The sequence below is a fragment of the Simochromis diagramma genome, unplaced genomic scaffold (assembly GCF_900408965.1).
Source record: "Simochromis diagramma unplaced genomic scaffold, fSimDia1.1 OVJJ01000317.1, whole genome shotgun sequence".
Classification (NCBI taxonomy): Eukaryota; Metazoa; Chordata; class Actinopteri; order Cichliformes; family Cichlidae; genus Simochromis; species Simochromis diagramma.
Window position 1 is genome coordinate 2471142 of NW_024386994.1, and position 14499 is coordinate 2485640.

The 14499-nt window shown below is 39.6% G+C and overlaps 1 protein-coding gene across 1 annotated transcript in view; it reads right to left on the bottom strand.

Annotated features, from left to right (window-relative positions):
* Window positions 1-8522: 8522 nt before the first annotated feature.
* Window positions 8523-14499, bottom strand: part of fgf11a (fibroblast growth factor 11a) — a 99189-nt gene continuing 93212 nt past the window's right edge. Inside the window, exons 4-5 of the mRNA XM_040040752.1 lie at window positions 13999-14197; window positions 8523-10453 (exon numbers count right to left, since the gene is read on the bottom strand). Coding sequence (XP_039896686.1) covers window positions 10311-10453; window positions 13999-14197 — 342 coding nt within the window. The 3' untranslated portion in view covers window positions 8523-10310. The remainder of the gene's footprint in view (window positions 10454-13998; window positions 14198-14499) is intronic.

Genomic DNA, 14499 nt, shown 5'->3' on the forward strand with positions numbered 1-14499 from the left:
CCACTTCTTGTTCTCAAGAGTTTTCACTATCAGCTCATTTGATCTATTTAATGACTTTCTCCTTTCTTTTTCTAATCTCATGACCCTTTGACCTAAAATCCTATTTTGTAATATGTCACTGAGACATTACCTCCAGCTGAGTCTTCTTCCCCAGCTTCCTCTTGCCTACACCCACATGCTGCGATCACTTCATTTAATTGCTTAACCTATTTGCCCAACTGAGGGGTTAAATGATCCTATTTAAACTGTATTTCAACTTTTTGTGCATTCAGTTCTGATGTATGTTTTGGTTCTACAGGACACACGCAGAACCAACAGACCAGACATTAGCAGCTGTTATTCTCTCAGTATAAAGTCAAGTTGATGAAACACTCCAGACACTGCTGTATTTTCTGATTTGCCCCTGCAGTAAAACATCTACATCCCCGTCTTTATGTCCCTCCTCTCATCTCTTCATGCCAAACTGCTCTTGCACACATTCGTCGACCATCCACGCCACCATAATTTATGACACACTGTCACTGCCATTTGGCCTGCTGCCAATTTAATTACCATAGAAGCTAACTATTAACAGCTAGCGCCCGGTGTCAAGTCACACATCACGTCACCGGTCAGGGGAGAGTGCATAAAGCTTCTTTTGGCAGTAACTCAAACTAGGACTTCATGAGAGATGATTATTTAATTCTGAAGTAGTTAAGCTAAATTACATTGATTGTTTATCTACAAATATGAGTAAAAAGAGATTATGTGTTAACCTGTGTTGTGTAACTTTATTCTAAATGTTTGGGGAAGTCATTATAGTTTAGTCACTGAAAGTGTCAACTTTCCTCCTCTTTGTTCATCTGTATGTATATTAAAAAGCGTCAATTTAATCATTTTCTTTTTATCTTGTTTTATCCTTTCAATTTTTGCATTTTCTTAGAGTTTCAAAATAAAAGTCTGCCAACTGCCAACCGAGGTCAACTAAAAGTGCACTGTAAAAACATTGGAAATTTTTTACAGTGCAAACAAAGTACACGATGTGATTTTCTTGGCATGTTGAAGCTAAGCGGCAACCTTTGAAGAAGAAAAATGAAGCCAATGCAGATCTTTTTGCTACTTACTTTCTGGGCTCGAGTGAAATTCTAGTTACCTCTGCCAAGGTGGTCATGTTTTTTGGTAGCATTTGATGTGTCTCATTATTCTGTTTGTAAATACCATAGCCTGAAAAGTGTTGAATAAATTATGATGAAACTTTTTAGGAGTCTAGAGTAGGGTCATGTTAACAGTCCATTAAAATTTGGCTTACATCCACTAAGGTCATCCAAAGCAATGATGTATTGGTCAAAAACAGACAAAAAGCCTTATAACCTATAGCTAGCGTCTTATTAACTGTAATGTGTATTATCAACATATGCTGCATAAAGATTCAAAATATCATATCACATTTGATCTCACTTGTGCCTTTTAAATCTGGCTTTCTTTCAAGTTGAACCCAAAATGCTTTATATCTTTAAAGAAAGTATTGTCAAAAGAAAGAGTGCCCAGTTAGTTAGAAATATATTTTAGAATAATATTTAATAAGCGCAAGTTATTCATGTTATCCATTACTACTCCTACAGAATGTCTGTCGAATCAAAGTAACAGTTTGTCATGCTCCTTTTATCTGATTTTTACAGCACTGCAAATTTTAAAGTATTTTTAAAAGCAACAAAATAAATTTACATAAATAAAATGTTGTTCCCATAAAAGTAAGTATTACCTTGGCAGAGGTTTGTGCTTTCCGAGTTCTTCTTGTGTTTTATTAGTCTATTACTTCGACTGGCTGTGACTGTGAGTGTTAGAGTTTATGAAGAGAGCTTCCTAACCAAGCTGATAAATTCACACTCTACTCTTCCATCAAATATGGTAACATTTAGCTCCCAAAAATGGCTAATATTGAGGTTTTAACGTGTGGATTACATAACCAGGGGGCGTTTACATCCATCTTCCATACTGTGAGTAAATAAGAAGTAAAAGGTGTTGTTGTAGGACATATTTTGTTACTATATCATATTGTCAACTCACTTTGGGAAATAAGGGCACATCCAAAAGTATCTTCTTGCTCATTAAATGGACATTAAATTGACTTGGTTTGCATGTATTGAATGTATATGTATGTAGATATTTAGATGTTTTTTTAATAAATCAAACATAGAGCTAATAAGCAGATGTAGTGACACAGAAGACCTGATTAAAAAGAGAAAAAAACTCCAGAGACCAGTGTTACAATCATACAAATATATTAGTTTGTTTTATTCAATTATATCCAATAATATGTCTCCTTTGACTTTGGGTAAGTTATTATAGAAATAAATACAGATCATATAGCAAATGCAGAGAGAAGAGTTTGGGATAGTAGAAGTGTTGAAGAGGGGGAGGGTCAAGGGGTTAAAGGGTGTCAAAGAGTAAATATTGGGGAAGGATTGTTTCTTTGAAGGTGTCCAGTAAATGATTGGCGCATGCATGCTTGTAGTCAAGCCCGTCTGTGATCCTCCATCTCAGCCCACGAGTCTGAGTCTCCGAACTCCCAGGGCTCTCTGTAGTCCTTTTCAGCTCCTTCCTCCAAGCGATCCATGGGTTTGGATGGTGTTTCAATGTTGTGTTGTTCCACCTTGCCAGCAACAGGGGGAGTTACTGCACCCCAACCACATTTGCGTGTATATATTTATATAGAGAGATATATAGATATATTTTTTGCCCCATTTTGAATACAAAAATAGTGTCATTGTGGCTTTGATAGCTGGAAGACTGAAGCACTCTTTTTGCATTTGGAAGACAAGAATATGTCTAACATTAAAATAATGTTAAGATGATTTCCTTAAAATTCTTTCTGGAAGACTCACAATAAGTTGGATCGTCCATAAAAACCAACAGAACGGAAAAAAAAACGAGTGACGGATTGATCAGAGAATAACACACAGACACAAGCACACACACACACACACACGTGAAATGTGTCCGTGTGCATGTTTGAAGGACAGATGACAGTGAAGGTCAGAGGTTGGTCAGTCAGGCGGTACGTGACAGACAGGTGGATTCTGGGGGATCGGAAGGAGAGGGTTTGAAACCCCACGATTCTCATTCTTTACAGATCTAGCTTTTTAGTTCCACAACATGAGAGTAAAAGACACAGATATGTATTTAAACAGCAACAAAACCACATCAAATCAGCAAACACACGTGAATGTGACTAACCAGGAGTTACGTGGATCACATGTGACCTCACATCATATCATTATAAATCACAGTAATTCCACCGAGTCACCCAAAGTACTTAGATTGACAAATGACACTTTAGAAAACAGGTAAAGAAACACTACAGAGTAAAGTCACCACTAAAGCGTGGGTGGTGCATTAGCTTGTAAGAGGTGAAGTCCTTCCATGATCTGCTTGTAAAGGTCACCCGATTTAGCCACATCTGCACTGGCTATGCAGGGGGATGTGTGTGTGTGTGTGTGTGTGTGTGTGTGTGTGTGTGTGTGTGTGTGTGTGTGTGTGTGTGTGTGTGTGTGTGTGCAATGCAGATGTGTTCAGAGATCGTGGGGTGTGCCTTTAAAAAAAAAGAAAAAAAAAGCAACAACAAAAATGCAAAACTTTTATAGCTGAAGTTTCATTAATGCTTCTCAGGGTGTGACATTGAATACTCCAGCTCTCAAATTTAAAAGCTTTTTTTTTTTCATTAAAAAAAAACACCCGAGGAAGGCGTCACTCTTTTGTCAGAGCACGTGAGTCTCTCTCTTCCTCCCTTTCTCTTTTTTTTGTGTTTTCTGCTGCATTGCAGATGTGGTGAGGGGACTCCACCTCGAAGTAATGCACGCACGCACGCACGCTTAAACAGCTCTGCTAGCTCACACACACACACACACACACACACACACACACACACACACACACACACACAAAAGAGGGTAAAGTGTTAGAAAAATAAAAGCTCTAATAAAACACGCAGTTGTTTTCTCTATATCAATATTTCTCCCCTTTTTTCCACACCCTCCCAGATAATGTGGCTGCACCTTGTTAATAAGAGTTTATTGCTTTCTGCCCAAGGACTCATGCTTATTGATTTGGCCTCTTGATTTATTCTCTCTCGCTCTCTGTACTTTATTCTCTCTCTGCTTGGATACACATAAAGGACACACAGAAATATTCAGTAACAGCTACACAAACATTACATACGATTACCAGAATTGGCAGGTGGAATATCTGCACACACACACACACAAACGCGCTGCCTCCAGGTCAAAGGGAAGTCATATTAGCTGTATGCAAAAAAGGCTCGCCGAGAGGAAATGGAACTTCAAAGAGAGGCTTTGAGGCGCGAGGTAGCCACTCTACAGTATGTGACACATGCCTCTCTCTTTCTCTCTGAGTCCTTCACAACCCCAGATGACCCTCTCACTCTCACTGCAGTTGTAATTCGCTCAGTAAGCAGGGAGGGCCCTGACTCGGGAGAAATGGGAGGGAAGGGAGTCCCTGGGGAGAGAGGTGTGTGCGTATGTGTGTGTGTGTGTGTGTGTGAAGGGTGCAGCTGCATCAGATAGACATCATTTAGCGCCCTTCGATATCTAGGCGCAAGCTGGCACACCTTTCCCATCCCTTTCATATATAAAGAAGCAGTGACGCCGAGCTCACCAAAGAGCCAATATTTAACGCTTAGAGCTGAATCCAGAGACATTCATCAGCCAGTTAAAAGCAGTAAATTCAGCCACGGGAGGGGAGTGGGGTGTCCACTAATCAAACATGTGCTCAGAGAGACGGCCACCGAGAGAAATGGCAAACTTTACATCCTGTAATTTACGCAGAGTCGTTTGAAGTGAAGCCTGAAGGCTGAGAGCGGACGGGCTGATTTCAGGCTTCACAAAAGACTCGCAGGACGGAGACGGAGGGAAAAGAAGGAGTGTACGAACACAGCATAAAACACACACACACACACACACACAAACCGGTGCAAACACGTGTGGCCACACAAACCTTCCACCCGCTATAAATGATTTAGTAATTCTACTTTTCTGCCACCGCAAAAGTAAAATCAATAAGACTGCAAACAAAGCAACATCCTCTTTAAGATCACCACCATAGCTTGAAATAGACTAAAAATAACAGATAAAACCTTCCAGGATTAATCTGATTACTTCTCAGTTGAGCTTAAAAAATCACAATAATGACGATGATATTATTAACTGGAAATCTGAGTTGTTACTTAAAAAATATGGGCACTAACATCAGTAATCAGGCTGCACCTAGAATTTAAATAACAGTCGGATAAAAATCAAACGTGTCTACATATTTTACAGTGGGACACTCAGATGACTGATGCAGCTTTAAGTGGCTGATGGATCATTTCTAATGGATTGCATTTAATTGCTGAATCGACACACACACACATACAAAACACACAGAAGTTTAGTTAGCTTTGAATCCATCATTCACTAGATGTCAGTGTTGACTGACGTGGGGTCAGTGAAGTGACAAAGATGGACTGGTTTAACAAAAGCTTGGCTTTAAAGTCGCTGTATGACATGACATGAGGCATGACACAAAATGTTCACAGCCCTACACTTACTCCATAAAAATTGAATTTTTTTTTCCTCATTTTCTCTCATGCAGCTTTTATTTTGAAAGTTAAAGGGCCCCTCCAGTGATTTTCTGTATTTAAGAGTCAGGAAAGGATTACAAATGGACTAAAAAAGATATTCTCACTCTCACGAGACAAGATCTAAACTAGCAGGACCCCACATTTCCCATATTGACACCTCTCCACTTTCATTGCTTCTTACGTTCTTTTTAGCTTTGTATCGAAGGTTTTCTGTCAAAAGACCACAAACCTAAAAATGTGGATCAAGACTTCATCACAGTCACTTTACCCTCAGAGGTGTGTTCAGACAGGACACGGGGCACCTTTTTGATGAGATGATGACTGGTTTAGCAAATGAAAACAGCTGTGGGCTAAAAAAAAAAAAGCCACTTTTATAATTACCTTTATGAATGTAGCAATATCAACAGTATTCTAGAATAGAGGAAAAAGGGGGACCGCATAGTTCCTGGCAAGATGAGCTAATGGCTGAGCTCTCACATAAACATAAAGAGATGCACTGGCTTGCCCTTAACTGGTATATGCTTTTTACTTGTTTGTAGAATAGTGCTTTATAGTTAGTTTTGTAAAATGCTTGAGAAAAGATTATTTCATTTTTCTTATCCACTGATTTGAGCTTTAGCATTTTTTCTCTCTACATGGGATTAAATCTTGAAACTAGCAAACGAGACCGTCATGGAGGTTTTGGGTCATTGTCCCAAAGGCTTTTATAGAATCTGACTTTTTCGTGCAACCAGATAAGTCGCCCCCTGCTGGCCATTAGAGAGAATGCAGGATTAAAGCACTCCTACAGTGGCTTAAGTTTGCACACACGAGCCAAGTTTGTCATTTATCATCGTAACACCAATGCCCTGGTGAGGTGGTCTGTCTGAACACACTTTCAAACGTTTGTTTATCTATATGATAAAAATAATCTGTGCGAAATCCGTGCTCCTTAAACTCTTCCACAAGGATTATTTAAACTAAAACTTTAGCCCTTAACCTCCTTTTAAAACCCAAAAACAACAGTCATGAGACATACATAAAAAAAATATTGGAACACAGATTTCCCAGCCCTTAAAATACATAATATAGGTGTTACAAAAGCTCTGTTTGTTGAGTTACTCCTCTCTCCATCTAAGAGAATCCAGTCTCAGACAGACTTGCTTCAGTTCTGGGAGGAGGGAGCCTCTTTTAATTAAACACTAATTACTCTGCAAATAATAGTCAAACACTGTGTTCTGGATCGTGTGATCCAGGGAGGGTGTCTGGTCAAACACATCAACCTGAATGTCTATTTAACAGTTTAATTAAGGTCTTCAGTGTGAAAGTGAGGTTTTAACAGTAGCTTAAGTACAATAAATTAAAAAATATATATTATTTTAAATCATATATGTATTGAATCACCTTCCTTTATATCCTTCATCCCATCTTTTATTTATTTCCTCTCTCTCAGACCACTTCCTTTCCTTTAAGTATTCACTGGATTGCTCTTTCCTTCCTTCCTTTCTTCCTTCAGGAAAGCAGAGGTACAATTTGCTTCAATTCTCAGGTAGAAGATTACATTGCTCAGCACCCTCGCCTCCATCCTGATTGGGTTATCAGCTATTATTATTTACAACCACAGGTTGCATGGGGGCAGAGGATTACGCGCATAAGGAGAAGCGCTAGTAAATGTGTGTCTTCAGGCAAGAGTGTCCACATTAGCATAATTCCCTTTTAAATCTCTTTTTGTTGTGCTCATCATCATAATTATCCTCCCTAAAATTTTCTCTTCTTCTCTCGCTTATTTCTTTTGTTTCTCTCTCTCTCTCTCTCTCTCTCTCTCTCTCTCCCTCTGCCCTGATCATCAATCTCGCCTCGCCTTTACCTCCCGAACACAAAGGACTCCCTCGCTTCCCACAGTACATAAACATAAGGCAGAAACAATTACCCTGCCTGGCATATTGTAGTAAGTTTGATATGAAAAATGATTGCTTTTTGTGTTCAATGGAAACAACAAATGGAAATGCACCAAACAAGGTCTCCGGAAAGAAAGGAGTGAAATATTAAATATGCTAGTGATTTTCTTTACCAGGAGAGGCTAACAAATAAACACTGGCAAAAAGATGTGAGACGCTTAAGTTTCCTTTTTTCAGAGCCATCATTTTTGTACCATCATCTATGCTCATACAACTTTAATTATTTTTGCCTCAGTCATATCATGGGATCACAATATATAAGCTCTAAATAATAACTGTAAGGACGTGACAAGTAAAGAAGGCTTGAATTCCTCTTTGCATCAAAATCAAACTCTCTGGGAGAGATTTACTATAAAACCAAACCCCCAAAAAACTGCAGAGTTCATTTCTAAAAATGTTAAAAATTACATTAACAAATGATTCCCCGGCATTAGTGGCTTTAGTTAATGTTACAGTAATTTAACTGAGTACCCTACACTAATTTATGTATGAAGTATGGGAGCTTTATATGAAAAATCAGTGCAGAAGAAGCTGAAGAAATCCTGACTTTGGTTCCAGCAAAACAGATCATTAGTTACTACATTTCCCATAATGCAATTTGGTGGCATAGTTCATTTAATTGTACTCTTTCAAAGTACAATCTGCTTCCCAAACTGATATCTGGGAATACATGCAAATAAAGTCTCTGAAAATGTAACTTTTGAAACTCCCAAACTTATACCTGAAAACTACAAGTTTAAAAATAAAAATTACAATTTTTAAATCTTTCTCAAAATCAAAGGTTTTTATTCAAATAAGGATCACCTTGGTATAAACTGAAGGTATATCAATCAACTAAATTTCATTTGACCATTAAAGTGAACCTTTTACATTGTACTTACGTGATAAAAATAAATAAATAATAGATGGAAACTTACATTAAATCAAATTACTTAAAGTCAGCATTTTGGGCATTTTTTTCTTTTTTGAGTGTTGCTGCCTCATTGCTCAGGGGGAACTGAGCTTTTTCCACCAGAGCTGCTTTCCATGATGTCTTCTAACGTTATCTTTATCTTTAAGGAATAAACACGGTTTATTTGAACAATGCTATGCAGCGCGAAAATTTGGGGAAGTGTAATTCACATACGGATGCAAGATAACTCTTAGTATATGACAAATTAGTGAAACAGCTTAAAACTCAGAAAATGCAGACACTTTCAGACTACTTTACTCACAGCGCTGCGTAGCCAACTGTCATATATTATTTATCTTTAGTTTCAAGACAGCCACTTGACATTAAATCCAATTAAAAGGATTACTGATTGTGATATATCCAATGAAAGGTTGTTCTCTTAGTTTTAGCCTTTCACTGGAATATCAGTGTATGTGTGAATATTGACTATTTCACACAAAATTAGGTCAAAATCTCGAGTCAGACCCCCTGAACATGATGGCAGAGTATAATGAAAAAATACAATATTGGCATTTCTATATATGTGTGTGTGTATTTGTGTGTGTGCAGTGAAACAAAAGATGATTTGCACAGATAGTGTGTGGCCCTTGAGGGTTTGTGCAATGCATGGCCGGCCACAGTGAAAACAGCTATTGCAGCACAATCACAAACCGCACAGCCAGGCTCCATTACCAACCCATTTCGCTGATGATATCCTCATCATCTCCCAGAACCTGCACACACACTCACCACTGTGTCGGCATGTTAGTGGGCGCAGTCACGAGCGTGCGTGTCACTTTGCTAAGTGTGTTAAGGTGTGAGATGGTTTTCAGCGGCCGATGCTCATGGACATCTGGGCTCTAAAGTGTGTGCACGTGCTGCACAAACCACAAACATGCATGTGTAGATGTAAGTGTATAAATGAGTGTGGGTTATGCGGTTACGCAATGTGCCGGGGGAGCTTTTGACCCCTCGTTTAAGGGTCGAAAGATTCTGATCAGTCCCAGACTCCATTAACGGAGCCGCAGAGGAGGGAGGGGCTTTCTTGTGCCGCAGAGTGGAAAATTGAGTCCATGTCACGAACTAATAAAATCGTAACAAAGGTGAATGGAAGAAGGGAACACACACATGCACACACACACGCACACGCATATAGGACTGACACATATTCAGGCTATCTCACAAAGTTGCTGACGCACACGCTGAAGATGTGGAGTGAGCAGATGGCTTTAGAACCAAAGGGTCTGTGTGACAGCCTCACATTAGCATGACTCTTTGTCAAGCTAACCTTAGCATTAAACCCCATAGGGGAATAAAGACATAACCCAATTGTGGAGCATGTGCAGCAGAGGGACAGATTTACCCAGTGCACTCTTTGTGTTAAACCCAGGAAGACTTTGTTTGGATATTTGGTTGACTGGAAGGATCTCAATGATGATGTCTAGAGGGTGTGGGGGGTTTTCCCTTCCAGCTGGTTGAACACGCTGTGGTGACATGCTGTACAATGTTAGGCCACTTTTCACCTCTTTGCGGAGTTATTGCTTTTAGATCCCAGGCTCTGCTAATCATAAAGGTCATTAAATAAGAACATGGAGGGCTGGTGTGAATGGGCTTCTGTAAAGGTAAAAGGGGCCTCCCACTGGCCAACTCCACTCTGCCTGGACTTGCTTCTGCTTTTTACCCAGTTTGTCACCAGTGCATTATGGGATCAGTATTACAGGCAGCATGTGGGGGGGAGGGTAGCCCTAACAAACTTGTTCAGGTGTCCGCTGGTGCCCATTGTCCACGTGTTGTCCACCCCTCCTCTCTCCTGTGTCTCTGAGCGCTAGGAGGAGGAGGTTTTGGTTTTGGATTGAGGATCTTTCTTGCCGTTCTGGAGCACAGGCGAATCACTGGAGGTCTTGGGCGTTTTTCTGGGCGGACTCTGTTCACCAACGTCATGTAGAGAGGGCTCCCTGTACATAGCCACTGGGGAGGGAGAAAGAGAAATTAGAAAGATTGGACACATAAATGCATACAGTATATTATATCAGTCTCTGGCTCTCTTCCACAGCATGTCTTTTATCTTGTCTTCCTTCTCTCACCCCAACTGGTAATGGCAGATGGCCCCGCCCCTCCCTGAGCCTGGTTCAGCTGGAGGTTTCTTCCTGTTAAAAGGGAGTTTTTCCTTCCCACTGTCAAGTGCTTGCTCATAGGGGGTTATGTGATTGTTGGGTTTTTCTCTGTATGTATTATTGTAGGGTCTACCTTACACCGTAAAAAAAAAATCCTAAAAAATCAGTAATATTCCAGCAGCCGGGGCGCCAAAATAATACCAGAAAATAACAGAAAATAACTTTCCCATAAAAATACGGTTATTCTCAGTAATGACAATACAGTTTGTTGACCTAATTTTACATGGGATTTTGCCTTTTTCAAGTGCTTTTAAACATTAAATTAGGAACATTTTAATATGATTAAACAATGAAATTACCTATAAACAAGGTCAATGAATGCGGCAATATGAATAATAATACTTAAATGTACAGAAATATACAGTTAACAGTTGGTTTAAATAGTAATGGATTGCATTGATATAGCGCTTTACAATTCCCCTCTGGCCATCACCAGTAGGCGGTAGGTAAAGTGTCTTGCCCAAGGACACAACGACCGAGAGTGTCAAGGCGAACTGCCAACTCTTGAGCCACGATCACCCTAAATCGCAACAATAATAATAATTATTTGATGTAAAAAAAAAAGTTTATAGGAATTATTTTATATATTTCTCCATAGCATTACATTTAAATTTAACAGTTCAATCTTTCAAATAACGGACACATATTTGTGAAATTATGATACATTTGTGAAAGTATTTTAACAATCTAAATATGCACATGCACAGACAAATACATTTAAAAAACAAGAAAATTATGTTTTATGACATTTACAGTAATTTTACGTTAATTTACATTTGAAATGTAAAATCACAGTCTATTTATGTAAATTTAATGATAATCTAGAAGAACAGTACAAAACTGTAAAATACACAGTAAAATACTTTTATATTACATGTTTTTTTACAGTGTACAATATAAAGCGCCTTGTCTGTGACGGTTCTCAGTCATCCAGGTCATCGTAGTCAAAGGAGCTTGCAAAGAAAAGCGTCTGGACTTCTTTAAGTTGCTTGAAGACGTTTCACCTCTCATCCGAGAAGCTTCTTCAGTTCTAAGGTCAAATGGTGGAGAGTCCCAGATATAAACCTAGTGGGAGAAACCCCCCACAGAGGGACAAAAGGACTCCCTGATGATCCTCTAATCGCCTGAGCCAAGGTGCGAAACTGGGCGTGGGTCCCAATCAGCCAGAGTTTCGGGTGTGTTCATTGTGAAACCTGGCCCCACCTTATTTCACAAGCGCATGGCACAACACAGAAGAGCCACCTCCACAGGACAAGACTCAGCAGTCCATCTGCATCTTAAGGATAAAGGACACTCTTTCGAGGATGCCAATGTTCACATGTGGGACAGAGAGGACAGATGGTTTGAAAGAGGAGTGAAAGAAGCCATCTATGTCCACTGTGAGCGACCATCTTTGAACAGAGGCGGGGGTTTACGACACCAACTCTCTGACATCTATAATCCAGTTTTGAGTTCCCTTCCCAGACGCCTTAACGCCCACTCACATCCTGGGCCATCTGACCTCAGGAATTCGCATGATAAGGTGGGGCCAGGTTTCACAATGAACACACCCGAAACTCTGGCTGATTGGGACCCACACCCAGTTTCACACCTTGGCTCAGGCGATTAGAGGATCATCAGGGGGTCCTTTTGTCCCTCTGTGGGGGGTTTCTCCCACTAGGTTTATATCTGGGACTCTCCACCATTTGACCTTAGAACTGAAGAAGCTTCTCGGATGAGAGGTGAAACGTCTTCAAGCAACTTAAAGAAGTCCAGACGCTTTTCTCTGCAAGCTCCTTTGAATAAAGCGCCTTGAGGTGACTGTTGTTGTGATTTGGGGCTGTAGAAATGAAATTGAATTGAATATATACAGTATACTGGCTAATATGGATTACTTTTAATTCAATTTTATTTTATTTATACAATCACAATAAGAAAATCGAGTCGAGTAAGAGTCGCCTCAAAGTCCTTTATAGTGTGAAGTAAAGACCCTACGATAAGACCCTACAATAATACAGAGAATAAACACACAATCAGATGACCCCATAACACGTGAATTATACTAATACTAATACGGCATAGAGTAACTGACACCATAACCAGAACCCTATTTTAACCCTACGCTGCAACCTTCTACGTAACCTTGAGTGCTTCTTCTGAGAAATGTAACTACACGCTGGGATGACGTATACCACAACAAGTCTAAAGGCATGGAAGGTTGTGGTGTAGGGATTAAAGCAGTTTCTGGTTACCAGCTAGGGCGTAGGTTTCCTGCAGAAGTCTAAATTTAGCTTGAGATCAAACATTTGGCGACAGTGGGAAGGAAAACCTCCCTTCTAACAGGAAGAAACCAGATCCAGGCTTAGGGAGTGGACATTATAACATAATAGAAAAGCAGCAATGGATCCTCTATTATTCATTTTTGCCACTTCTGCTGGTGTTTTTCCTTGTAGGTTGCACTGTCTTAGGTCAAATCAAGTCAAAGTTTATTTCTACAGCATAGCACATTCAAAACAATCTCAGCTGACCACAGTGCTGAACAGGTTATACAAAATATAGACTACACACAACAGTCAGAAAATCAGGAGTAAATAAACACTGAAAATCATCAAATAAAGCCTTAGTGGGCATAGGTTATAAACCCCACCATCGCTGAGTGTGCACTGATCCATGCTCACTATCTGCAGGTGCAGCACCTGTTCTGTGCCGGGCAACGAGGAAATATCATGCACTATTAAATGGCTTTTGAAAAACGTTGTAGGTTTTTATTGTTGTTGTTATAAATTCTACTCATAAAGCATAAAAGAGAAGAAAGGGATGATAGCAAGTTTCAGCGGTATGTTCTCTAATAATTGATGATATGATCTCAATACATGCATCTGATGTTCTGCACTAAAACTCATTTACAGAAAAGACATGATTCACATTTGTGACTCAGATTATGATGATATAGTAATTTCCTGACATGCTGATGTGTTCAAACTTTTCAACAATGGATTGAGGTCATGAGTAGATTATGAGTGTTACTTTATTCATGGGGGTTTGAAAAATGATCAACGTGAAGTGATCACGTTGATCATTTTAATGTAACTTGTAATCTCTATAACTTATCCTGTATCTTTATTATTTTCATATCCTGCATGAAGGTTAAGGAAAGTAAAAAGTTTTCTGGACTGATGAAATTTCTTGCTTCCTTTGTTACAGTTGCTATTTTTTTGTGTTATCCTTGGTTTTCTTTCTGTATGACCTTTTGTCTTTTTATTTTGGATCTTTTTCTTTGCCCCCTTGTTGAAATTGAAATTTTTATTGTTTTATGATAGAGAGCAACATGCTTTACATGTACATACCGTACAAGCTTACCTTCAATAAGCTTGGGCAGGAAGTGAGCAGCTCCCTTCGTCTTCTTGACGCGGTTCCCCTTCATGACTTGGCCGTCCCGGTTGATGCCGATGTACCAAGCCCGCCCTGACTGGGTCTGTCTGTACAGGATGGACGAGTAGGTGACGTAGTAGTTCTCAAACACACACTCCTTAAACTTACACTCAGGTGTAAAGTGTTCCTGTAAGCAACACACACACACACAAAAAGACACGTCAGGTCAATGGAGAAGAATAACACATTTGGAGATTGCATCATTTTTTATCTGTTCTATTATTTATATATTTACTCTCCGGTTCCACTGGCTCAGCTGGGAATGGGAGGAAATGGGTTCCACATTTCATTGTGACAGGTTTACAGGAACATCTGTGGCATGCACACAGACACACAAACACACACACACAGACAAACTCAGTCCCAACATGTACATGCCTCTTTGCCACACGGACAAAGTGTTTTGTGAGCCAGCAGGTCATAACTCAG